The sequence below is a fragment of the Micromesistius poutassou genome (assembly GCF_964030765.1).
Source record: "Micromesistius poutassou genome assembly, chromosome: 17".
NCBI lineage: Eukaryota > Metazoa > Chordata > Actinopteri > Gadiformes > Gadidae > Micromesistius > Micromesistius poutassou.
In genome coordinates, this window is record NC_140287.1 from 14,678,767 (window position 1) to 14,691,266 (window position 12,500).

The 12,500-nt window shown below is 51.7% G+C and overlaps 2 protein-coding genes across 2 annotated transcripts in view; both read right to left on the reverse strand.

Annotated features, from left to right (window-relative positions):
* LOC311362302 (single-stranded DNA-binding protein 3) overlaps positions 1-292 on the reverse strand; it is a gene marked incomplete at its 5' end in the record, with an annotated part of 8,074 nt that extends 7,782 nt beyond the window's left edge. The window contains one exon of the mRNA XM_084482127.1: positions 251-292. Coding sequence (XP_084338253.1) covers positions 251-292 — 42 coding nt within the window. The remainder of the gene's footprint in view (positions 1-250) is intronic.
* A 224-nt stretch (positions 293-516) lies between these two features.
* keap1a (kelch-like ECH-associated protein 1a) overlaps positions 517-12,500 on the reverse strand; it is a 14,158-nt gene continuing 2,174 nt past the window's right edge. The window contains exons 2-12 of the mRNA XM_084481798.1: positions 9,581-10,501; positions 8,813-9,012; positions 8,253-8,409; positions 6,829-6,921; positions 6,251-6,397; positions 5,754-5,863; positions 5,096-5,225; positions 4,474-4,670; positions 2,908-3,113; positions 2,336-2,512; positions 517-1,437 (exon numbers count right to left, since the gene is read on the reverse strand). Coding sequence (XP_084337924.1) covers positions 1,193-1,437; positions 2,336-2,512; positions 2,908-3,113; positions 4,474-4,670; positions 5,096-5,225; positions 5,754-5,863; positions 6,251-6,397; positions 6,829-6,921; positions 8,253-8,409; positions 8,813-9,012; positions 9,581-9,790 — 1,872 coding nt within the window. The 5' untranslated portion in view covers positions 9,791-10,501 and the 3' untranslated portion in view covers positions 517-1,192. The remainder of the gene's footprint in view (positions 1,438-2,335; positions 2,513-2,907; positions 3,114-4,473; positions 4,671-5,095; positions 5,226-5,753; positions 5,864-6,250; positions 6,398-6,828; positions 6,922-8,252; positions 8,410-8,812; positions 9,013-9,580; positions 10,502-12,500) is intronic.

Below are 12,500 nucleotides of genomic sequence, written 5' to 3' on the forward strand. Positions count from 1 at the left end.
GGAGAGGCCAGAGACACACAGGCAAGGCGAGGGGAGAGATAGGTATATAATAATAGGTAAACACATAACCGGTCTGCCGCGATGACTAACAGCGGTGACTACGCGTTACAACGGGCCACACGACTGAAGCGAACATGATCGACACATTTCGCAAATCGTGCAAAAAAAATTCAAACCATGTGCAGCAACCCTCTCCACACCCTGTGTGTGACATACCGTGGTGATATGTTAAACAACACGTGTTTCCTACATGACTAGCTGTCCGCCATAATCTGAAGGCCCCATAGTTCATTGTTAATCCGAAAGGAGAACCGTATCGGACGTATCCTGGTGGTTTATGAAAGTGTGGCGCCATCTAGTGTCCGTTTGGACGAAGTGAAACACTCACCCGCAGGTCACAGTTAGGTAACAGCTAATTTGAGTTTTCATAGTCGCTCCAATAGGGATATGAACGTAGTACGACGAACAGAAAACATTTATAATTTGTATATTTAATCCCGTGAATACTTACTACGTACTACTTTCAGTAGTACATTGTGCCAGTGCAAATACACCAATGCAAATAAGGAGTTCCACTTTTCCCATGAACCCATGGCACGGAACCGGGGAAGGTGAAGGAAAGTGGGAAAGTGGGAATTAGATTAGATAGAGAGAGTGAAAGAGAAAGGGAGAGAAACAGAAATAGTGAGGAAGTATGTTGAGAACAATGTTCTGAAACAAAGGGTCAATAAAATGAGAACGAGCAAGAGAGAGAACGAGCAAGAGAGAGAGAGAGAGCGAGAGCGAGAGTAAAGGAAGAAATTTGAGAATATAAGGAAACAGACAAGAGCAGAGATTAGCGTTACTGGGTCAGTAATATACATTGTTGGGTCACATTGAGTCCTGTATGACGGACTGGGTGGGGAGAGGGAGGCCTCAGACATGATGAACACATCCCCATAAAACACACGTTCGGCGAGCGCTCCGCCAGCTGAGCTTTCTGCTAGCGGAGGTTAGCTCCCGATAGCACCAGGCGACTTGATGAGGTCACTGTTGTTCTGCTCACTGCTACGAATAATTAAAACAGATGAAACACACACACACACACACACACACACACACACACACTAATAGCGATGGCAGTGGATCTGTTTTTCAATGTTTGTGATTGGAGGTATTTAACGCCACAGCCGCCGATTGTGGCCTTGCTCCTTCAGCTACCTCTCCCTCCTCCTCCTCCTCCTCCTCCTCCTCTGCCTTCTCCTCCTCCCCCCTGGTCCTCCTCCTCCTCCTCCTCTTCCTCCTCGTCGTCGGGCAGGTTGCCGGGGCAGGGCTCCATGGTTACGGCGATGCCCATGCCGCTGCGGCCGAAGGGCATGTCGGACAGGCCGGTCCACGTGTTGGTCTCCGGGCAGAAGACCTCCACGCTGGACAGGAACCCGCTCTGGTTGAAGCCCCCTGCACACACAGGGACAGACGGGGAGACACAGACAGACGGGGAGACACAGACAGACAGGGAGACACAGACAGACAGTGGGACACAGACAGACAGGGAGACACAGACAGACGGGGAGACACAGACAGACAGGGAGACACAGACAGACAGGGAGACACAGACAGACAGGGAGACACAGACAGACAGGGAGACACAGGGACAGACGGGGAGACACAGACAGACAGGGAGACACAGACAGACAGTGGGACACAGACAGACAGGGAGACACAGACAGACGGGGAGACACAGACAGACAGGGAGACACAGACAGACAGGGAGACACAGGGACAGACGGGGAGACACAGACAGACAGGGAGACACAGACAGACAGGGAGACACAGGGACAGACAGGGAGACACAGACAGACAGGGAGACACAGGGACAGACAGGGAGACACAGGGACAGACAGGGAGACACAGACAGACAGGGAGACACAGGGACAGACAGGGAGACACAGACAGACAGGGAGACACAGACAGACGGGGAGACACAGACAGACAGGGAGACACAGGGACGGACAGAGAGACACAGGGAGACAGGGAGACACAGACAGACAGGGGGACACATGTCATGTACACACACACACACACACAGAAAAACACACATACACACAACATTGTCGAGATTGAGTAAATACAGAACACAGATGAATGATGTTATTACACTGTAAAGTTAACGTTACAGTGAAAACGAACTAATTTACCATTTACTCTGTCACTCCCTCACTCACGCAGTCACTCAAGCAGCCACTCAAGCAGTCACTCATTCATCCACTCACTACACAACTCGGGCACTCAGTCAGTCAGTCAGTCAGTCAGTCACTCAGCCACTAAAGTGTGGGGCCCGGCGTGCGGGACTGACCCAGGACAAAGATGCGGCCCTGGTGGACGGTGACGGCGTGGGCGCTCCTGCACTGGCTCATGGGCTCCAGCAGCTCCCAGCGGTCCAGGGCGATGCTGTAGCGCTCCACCGAGCACAGCTGCCTCCGTCCGTCGAAGCCGCCCACCGCGTACAGGTAGGCGTCCAGACACACCAGACCTGAGGGGAGACCGAAGAGAGAAGAGAGAAGAGACCGGGGTCAGGGGTCAGGGGAGAAAAGAGACCGGGGTCAGGGGTCAGGGGTCAGGGGTCAGGGGAGAAAAGAGACCGGGGGTCAGGGGTCAGTGGAGACCGGGGTCAGGTCTCCACTGGGCTCCGACCCCAACGATATCTGTAGAATTATCTGATCTAAGATATCAGATAACCCCCCCCCCCTATCTGCTCCTCGGTGATAATGTTTACAATCAGTCTGCTAAATGACTGCTTAGTGAATATTAATGGTACGTTATTATAGCATCATGTCTGGTGGGAGGGCAGAGGCGTTACCCATGAGGGGGAAGCTTCACACACACACACACACACACACACACACACACACTCCCCGGGCCCCTCACCCAGTCCGCTGCGCACGGTGCTCATGGGGGCCAGCGGGTGCCAGGTGTTGGTGTCGGGCTGGTAGCGCTCCGCCGTGTCCCAGCGGATCAGCCCGTCGTAGCCCCCCACCACGTACAGAGCCCCCCCGCAGGAGGCCACGCCCGCGCCCAGACGGGCCACCGCCATGGGGCAGACCAGGGACCACCTGTTGGTGTCCGGATCCCACCTGCCCGGGACGGAGACAACGGTGAAGGGGGTTAGGGGAGGAGCGCAGCGGTGAAGGGGTTTAGGGAGGAGCTAGGGTCAGGTTAGGGTTAGTGTCCGGCTACGTGACACATATATGAGAGAGAGAGAGAGAGAGAGAGAGAGAGAGAGAGAGAGAGAGAGAGAGAGAGCGAGAGAGCGAGAGAGCGAGAGAGAGAGAGAGAGAGAGACACACAGAGAGAGAGAGAGAGAGAGAGAGAGCGAGAGAGCGAGAGAGAGAGAGAGAGAGAGAGACACAGACACAGAGAGAGAGAGAGAGACAGAGAGAGACACAGCGAGAGAGACACAGAGAGAGACAGAGAGAGAGACAGACAAGACAGACAGACAGAGAGAGGGAGAGGTAAGAGAGAGAGAGGGAGAGGAGAGAGAGATTAATGAGAGAGAGGTACTGAAGGGGGAGAGAGAAAGGGATTTTCTGCTGCATCATGATGATGACTATTCTCATGGAGCAGGCTGATTGGAATTCCTTCCTAGTTTTACCGGTAAACCTTGGATTTTTCAAGCTGTTCCTTTCCTTATGGCTTCAAAGCATCATTCGGACCGGCCGCCTGACGAGGAAACCACCTCCAGACCAACTTCACCACAACCAGACGGAGGGCATTCCCCACAGGATCAGCATTCCCGGAAAGAGGCTCCCGGCAGCAGCCAGTCCGGTCTGACTGGCAGAGCTCAATGATCTCTCAGACCGTGTGTGTCTGGAGATCATTCAGTCACATGACTTCACCTCAGACCGTGTGTGTCTGGAGATCATTCAGTCACATGACTTCACCTCAGACCGTAGCGTCTGGAGATCATTCAGTCACATGACTTCACCTCAGGGTCAAGGTCAGACGCTGTGTCCTTCATTGCGTTAAGAAGCTTCGGACTACCAAAGGTTTTGGCCAAAGTCCAAAGGCGTCCGATATGTCTGCCATATTTGCTTAACAACGTTAAAAGGTAGGGAGGGCGCTTTGGGGAAACGCGTGAGAGAAAGATCGATATCTAAAGAATCCAACCACAAACAAAACCCGCCCCAGCCTTGACTCCTAAAATGATTTGTCTCTCAAATTAGTGTGACCTTTTGCTTGACGTAAGGGAACATTTCAACTGTGTTGAACCGTAGGCTTCTTCTACCTCTGTTTCCGCCCGTGATGTCACCACCTCGGACGTCATGACTCTACGGAAGCCTCATGGGTCCATGGCCAATATGCAATCTTAATAACAATAATAATAATAATAATCACATAGAATACAAAACAATAACTCAAAGCATGCGGTTTAGACCTTCACCAAACGCGGCTCTTACAGTGAAAGTCAGCTTTTTTTTTTTCCCGGCGGCTTACCGCTCGACGGTGGCGTGGTGGGCGGAGCCCTGGGAGCCGCCCACGGCGTAGATGGCGCCGTCGACCACGCCCACGCCCACCCGGTTGCGCGGGGCGTTGAGGGAGGCCAGCGTGGACCAGCGGTTGGTCATGGGGTTGTAGCAGCACAGCGCCCCGGACTCCGTGTTGGCCTGGAGGGACAGGTTCCGGCCGCCCACCTGCACCGCACGGGGAGAGAGACAACGCCATGTACCGTTCACGTGCTATTGAACCGCTAGCCGCCGCCACTAGCCGCCGCCGCCGCCGCCACTTCATCTAGAGCAGCCAGCGGTGGGTTGAGAACCATCCCATCACAGAGCAGGTGGGCGTCATGTGACCGAGAGCTGACCAATCTGTGCGTCATCTACTCCGGTAGTGTGGACATCTTCGGAAGATTAAAAATCGTTGGTTTTTAATCTTCCGCTCAATGGTGTCACTATGATTCAGACTTCTTCAGAATTCAGTTTCTTACTCTTCACTTCATTGTTCCTGTTGTGTTCGTTTCCTCTGTTCTGCAGTTCGGCCGCAAAGCTAAACAAACAAGAGCTTGACTGACTGACTGACTGACTGACTCACTGGCTGACTGACTAATTGACCGACTCACAGTGTAGAACAGGCCGAACACCACGCAGGCGCCCAGGCCGCTGCAGGGCGCCTCCATGTCGGCCAGCTTCAGCCACACGTTCCTCCCCGGGTCGTAGGCCTCCATGGTGGGCAGCGAGCGCTGGTGGTACCTGGGCGGAGGAGGACACCACGCACGGGGTTAAAAAACGGGCTGGTGTGACACTAGGGTGGTGTGACACTAGGGTGGTGTGACGCTAGGGCGGTGTGACACTAGGGTGGCGTGACACTAGGCATGTAGGGGCAGTGCAGGGCTAGGGTGGTGTAACACAAGGGTGTTGTAACACTAGGCATGTAGGGGAAGTGCAGGGCTAGGGCGGTGTAACACTAGGCGTGTAGGGGAAGTGCAGGGCTAGGGTGGTGTAACACGAGGGTGGTTGCAACAGGAGGGTGTTCCTGCTGAAGGCGTTGTCTGGTCCCTGACGTCCGCAGACCTGCGCCCGTCCCCTGCCTGGCTAATGACCTGGACCTGAGTTCACTGGAATTCTCTTTGGATCAAATGAGTGCTTGAATCCAAACCAAACAGAGCAGAGATGACTAGCGTGCACAGCTACACATAACCTCTGTTTTCATCAAGAGTCAGCCTTTGAGTGCGGCCGTCTCTCACGGAAGAGACGCTGACTGAACAGACGGACTCGTACCCGCCGGCCACGTAAATCAGCTGGTTGCCACGGAGAGGAGCAGGGGGGAGGGGCTTCTTCAACGCCATCTCCTGGAATATCTTGGACAGGAAGTCCTTGCAGCAGTTGTCCTGCAAGATAAAAGTACGGAGCAAACACTTAGTGGTCGTACATATGTGCAGACACAACCGACACTACACCCTCCGTGCAGATACGAAGGAAACCGTCATACAACAAGGGGAGGAGAGGGAGGTTCTATTATTTAATATTCAGTCATTCAGCAGACAGTCATTCAGCTTTTATCCAAAGTGACTTCAGCGACGGGTCGTAGAGGTCAGGGCCTGTAGCTCAGGGATGCCTTCAGGTGACCTGCAAAACCGTGGGGATCGAACCCACTGCCTCTGGACTATGAACCCACCCTGGTCCACTATAAGGACCAGAGGGAGACCCTGGTCCACTATGAGGACCAGCCTGGTCCAGAGGGAGGCGGGACGGGGCGGGGGGGGGGGGGGATGTACCTTGCTGAGGATGGGGCAGGACTGCAGCTGGTTCTTCAGGAACTTGGGCGGCAGGGCGTAGATGCGGACAGCGTTGAGGAGGGCGTGGAGGTACTGGGCTCGGCCGTCCACGTCCCAGCGCACCCAGTTGGTACAGGCCTGGTACACCTGGGGGGGGGGGGGGGGGGACAGCAGCAGCTCTCACACACCTGTCTGTGCTGACGGCATGTCGTCTCTACTCCCTACATCTACTGACGGCATGTCGTCTCCAGACTGAACCAGACAGGAACAAGACAGGACCGGTTTGAATCAGACACGACCAGTTTCAGCCAGAGAGGACCAGTTTGAACCAGACAGGACCAGTTTGAGCCAAACAGGACCAGTTTGAACCAGACAGGACCCGTTTGAACCAGTTTCAGCCAAACAGGACAAGTTTGAATCAGACCGGAGCAGCTTGAAACAGTTTGAGGCAGACAGGACCAGTTTGATGTCATACAGGACCAGTTTGAACTAGACAGGACCAGTTTGATGTCATACAGGACCAGTTTGAACTAGAAAGGACCAGTTTGAACCAGATTGAACCAGACGCGACTACAAACCTCCGACTCACAGAGCACCTTGATGCTGTCCTGACTGATGAGCTCCAGGAGCTGGCAGTGGGTCAGGCTGAAGAACTCCTCCACCTTGGTGACCTGGCAACAGTGAGGAGAACACCTTCATCATCAGTCCATCCGGTCACATGACACTCATACACAATCCATATCTTCCTGTTTTGAGGGGATTTGAAGAGAATTGGTTTGTTTTTGTGACTTTAAAGTGGTGATCTCAAAAATGTAAACCCATTTTCCACATTCTAACACTATTTAAGGGTGACCATAAAACAGTACAACCGTACAACCATACAGTGGCGATTTCTCTAAGACTGCAAGGGAAGCTCGGCTTCCCCTAAAATGAAGACAAATTAAACGGTCAAATATATACTGTTGTGTTAACATTTCATTTACTAAAAATGTGTTAGAACACGTCCATCTCGAGGACGAGTTTGTTCAGAATCAGCCGCTTATCGCAGGTCGACTGACTCGATTTCCTTCTCATACATTCCCTTAGCGTCACAGTGCATTTGCCTGTTGAAGCTCAGCGTCCAGTGAATTCAATGGGGCTGCATAGAACAGCTGTTTTCATACACTTACACACACACACACTTCCTTGTTTCAGTTCAACATAATTCCCACATTTCCTTGTTCGAGTTTAATATCGTTTTGGTATTTGGCCATCACTTTGATTCAGGGAGCCTGAGGGCTGAACTTCAAGTCCTGTATTCAGATCAGGACTTGCAGGGTGACAGGGGAACGCTGTGTGATTTGTGTAAGGTGTTCCTTAAAGACATGGAGTTGGACAGTGGAATGCCTCAGCTTTACAAACTGTTTTCATTAGTGGCAACAATTGGAGCTACATCTGCAGGTGTAGATAGGAGCTTCTCCTGTTTAAAGCGTACACCTGTAACACAATGGGCCATGGCCGTTTAAGCAGCCTAGCTCTGCTGGCCATTGAGAGGAAACTGGTCAAGTTACTGGAAAGGACAGCTAGTTGGTATGACAGGGTCACAGAGCATTTCCTTGTAAAGGAACAGAGAGCAGAATTTACATATAAATAAATTGACAATTTATATGATGTAGGCCGAAAATTTGCTTACCCTCTTTGAAAGACCAGCAGCTGCCACTGCAACCATACAACAATACAACAATACAACCATACAACAATGCAACAATACAACCATACAACAATGCAACAATTCAACCATACAACATGAGGAAGCAACAAGCAACCGTTTGGAGAAGCAGAGCCTTTGAATCTATTCATCAAGTCAAGTGAATGAACTCGTCGTGTGACCCGGCTGGTCATGTGACCTGTCGGTCCACGTCAGAGACACCGGCCCAAAGCAATCAGGACCCCACGCACGTGCTGCCGTCGGGAAGGCGGGCTCGCGGTTGGAGGTGGAGAGGAGGCCCCCGACCACACCCACCTCGTTGAAGTGTGTGTTGATGAACTCCCGGCTGTGGCGCTGCAGCTCGACGCAGCCCAGGCCCTCGGCGAAGCGGGCGATGCCGATGACGTTGGCGGGCTCCAGGTGCTTCACCAGGAAGTCGCAGCACGCCTTCGCCACGTCCTCCATCTGGTACCTGACGGAGGAGGAGACACCACGCAACAACGCACAGGCTGGATGGCTGGATGTTAAGGAACCAGTTAGTAGGCTGGCGCTGTCTTTATGGCCGTCTGCCTCTCCACGTTGATACGTTGATTAAAGAGGAGCCCGAAGACCAATCAACTTAAGAGTACAGCATGGGGCTGTCCCATGGCAACACTGTGAGCCAATCAGAGACACCAGGGACGGCGTGGCTTCCCTAGGATGGATTTCATGGTGTTGCTCTTTTGTTGTTAATTTTTTTTTGCTATTTTTGGGGTTGATTATTGACAGAGCCCCACGATCAAACGTTTGACCATTTGATGCATCACCGTGGTTACGTCCTCATGTATCCCCCACAGAGCAGCGGTGGAATTTGACCCAGCAGGTCCCGGTCTCACCTCATCGCCCCCAGCAGAACGTGCAGCACGCACTTCTCCCCCACGGTGATGCGGGCGGTGTAGGCAAAGTCGATGAGCTTCCCCACCACCAGGGGGCAGGCGTCGCGCAGCGTGACCTCGGCGGCGCGGCCCTCCTTGAAGCTGCTGCTGAACATGGCCCTGAAGTAGGGGCTGACGGAGGCCAGCACCAGCTTGTGGACCTGGACAAAACAAATCACAGAGTCGATGGGATCACGGGAACGGGAGGGTTCTCAAAAACAACACAAAGGTGCTTCAGGTAAGAAGTCACCGCATTGTGGAGGAGGTACCATAACGCTGTGTGTGTGTGTGTGTGTGTGTGTGGGCCTCATTGGCTCAGCGTTGACGGACAGCTACGGGATTTCTAACAAATGACAACTCTGAGTAAATCTTACCAGCAGGATCTTTCTGCTCCTTCTGCACCAGACCGCAGCGGGCCCATACAGGTGTGGCCATACAGGTGTTCCCATACAGATGTTGCCTTACAGGCGTTCCCCTACAGGTGGTCCCATACAGCTGTGCCCTACAGGTGTTCCCATACAGCTGTGCCCTACAGGTGTTCCCATACAGATGTTGCCTTACAGGCGTTCCCCTACAGCTGTGCCCTACAGGTGTTCCCATACAGCTGTGCCCTACAGGTGTTCCCATACAGCTGTGCCATACAGCTGTGTCCTACAGGTGTTCCCATACAGGTGTGTTGCTACCCAGCATGAACAGAGTTTTGCGGGGGGGGGGGGGGGGGTCCCCTACCTTGAAGTCCACGGTGCGGTCCTTCTGCGTGACGCGGAGCACCAGGTCGCAGAGCAGGTCGTGGCGCCGGAACTCGTCCATGGCGCTCAGCGAGCGGGAGGCGTGGCTCTCGATGGTGTAGTCGAGGTAACCCAGGCCTCGCACCGACGGCACCACCATGGCCGAGAAGTCCTCGTCGCGCGTCGGACGCTTCTTCCTGGGGCAGTACATCCTGGGATCCTCGACCCCTGAACTGGTTGTTGTTGTTGTTGTTGTTGTTGTTGTTGTTGTTTTCAGTGAAAGACGCCGGTCATCTCGGCGTCTCCTGAAGGGTCTGGTAATACCGTATTTAGAAAAAGAGTGTTTGGTTCCACTTGGGAGTCGGTCACCGTACGCGCTCGGAGGAATCTGGCCCCAAGGACGTCCATTTTGGGAGGAACGGGGCCGCAGATCCCGATGAGTCCAGGTCTTTTCTCCCGCTTTCCTCTCGAAGCGACCGCGTCAAACCAAACGCCGACGCTCCCGAGAGAGGAGTGGGCCGGAGGCTGGTGGAGAGACTTTCAGAGGACCACAGCAAAGTGCGCAGCAGCAAAAACGCAATCTAACGCTATATCTAGCAATACATGTCTGGAGCAAAAAAAACATATGAATGGCTTTTCACATCCTCGTGCAAAGATAATTCTGGATGTGAGAAAAGGCAGGGGGCGGTGTGATATATATATCACTTCTCAATGGAAGGTTAACCGTGATCCAACATGGCCGCCGGGCGGCAGTGAATCAGACGACAACAGTCACGGTTTCCACTTGCTCTGTTCGGTCATGAGTCAGCGATGCTCGCCAGTGGAGGAGGGAGGAGGACTAGTGGTTTGTCGTCACCTGTCACATCTGAATCACTTTTATTCCAGAGCGTTCTTCCAACTCGGCCCATCTTGTGAATTCATCCTGCGAGAGGAAGAGAAGATCGTATTTTCAGAAATGTGCAAATCACACGTCAATATGTCCCCAAGTGACGTGCGTTTGCATGCGAGCGTCACACACACACACACACACACACACACACACACACACACACACACACACACACACACACACACACACACACACACACACACACACACACACACACACACACACACACACACACACACACACACCCTAGCATGCACACACACACCATGGCACACACACCCTTGCATGCACCCCCCCACACACACACACACAGTTTCACTTCCCTGCCATTGAGCGGGAGAGGTGTGGTGAGAATCATGGCTCTGCAGAAGAATTTCAGCCATTTCCTTTGTTCCGTAACCCATTCGTTCACCCACATGGAGGAGCACCATGTGTCTCCCGCACATGACCCACAGATAACTAGTGATTTATCTGTTCACATCACGTTAGAAAGACCTGCTCACCAACCACCAACTGATCTCTGTAACCATAGCAACAACGATTCCATGACCCTACTTATTCAAGAATTTCGAATGCTCTCGTCAAATCAGAGAGGGGTGTCTGACTCAAGCTGTTATGAGCACATCTATTCAATTCCTTCAAGCAGCATTAGGTTTGTTTTCTCATCACCTTTAAGTGCCTTCACCAGCTTCAGTCCTTTAAGCTTGAGTCCCTTAAGCTTGAGTCTCTTTTTAGACAGACGTTTGAAAATGTGGATGCTCTGAATGACGCCGAGACTTACTTTAACGGAAACAAAGGCAGCTGAATTCTTTGAGCATGTCTTCCAGCCAGACAACGGCAAAAGATTTTTTACATTACCTTATTAAAACCCCAAATTACAGTTTTTTGATGATAGACCGGGAAACTCACGTCAGACATTAAAAAACTAAGCTTATGACATTTTCCAGGACGGGGGACAAAGCCCTGAACTGACTGCCTTGTGCATTTTAATCTTGAGAAACTTTCCATTCAGATATTTTTTCCTTGAGTAACTTGCCGCAGTAGAAAAGTTACATGCGGCTTTAACTTCTCTAACCCCACACATTTGCTCTCTTTGTCCTCATACATAAACAACATATAACATAAATCAAGAACATACATTATTACGCCTGACAGTCCATTTGGGAAGAAGAATATAGGAAAAGACATCAACTTCAGACTTCCACCAGCAGCCGCAGTTCTTAATCCACTTGCTTGTTTTTATTGAAGTAATCCGTCGTAAATAAGGTCAAGGACTTCTGTCTATCTGTGTAGTTTAGACTGCCGCTACACCGATCCTTATGCAGAGCGGTTCAGAGCAGCTTAGAGGAAAAGAAACAAGGTTACAGTAAACAATAACTCAGACGTACAGTAAGACTGTTGCTGAAAAGGTTGGTTCAGTGCAGGTTTTGCAGCAAGGCTGAGCAAACAACCACCCTCCTCACCTGCCAGTCATAACGTATACGGGGCAAGCCCACTAGACTTAGAGGCCGCTGGGGCAAATCCACCCACCTTGTCCCCAGAACAAACAGCTGGAAGAGCCAATGTTGCTCAATACTCATTACTGCAGAACTCCATCTACGCTGATAGATGACAGCACATGAGTTGTCCCCAAATACCTTTAATGGCCTAGGATGGCCTCTAAGGAAAACTCAGTCAATCAACATTCAATTCATTGATTGATTTGTTTGTTTGTTAATGGGTTAATTATATTTATGGGTTGACATTTTACATCTATTATTTAAGAAACGTTACCAAACATGTGCTACTTATATCTTGACATTGGAGTAATGAGATAAATAGATATAACCCTCACCCCACCCTAAAGAATAGCAACGCACCCCAGCCCTCAGGTATGTGTACACGTATACAGTGTGGTCCCTAGCATAACTTTATGGATATATGCTGGTTCTGCTGAGCCTATTGAGTGTCATGCAGCTGTGACAGGCTGTGTGTGTGTGTGTGTATGTATGTGTTTAAGTGTAAGTGTAAGCGTGTGTGTGTATAGCTTTCA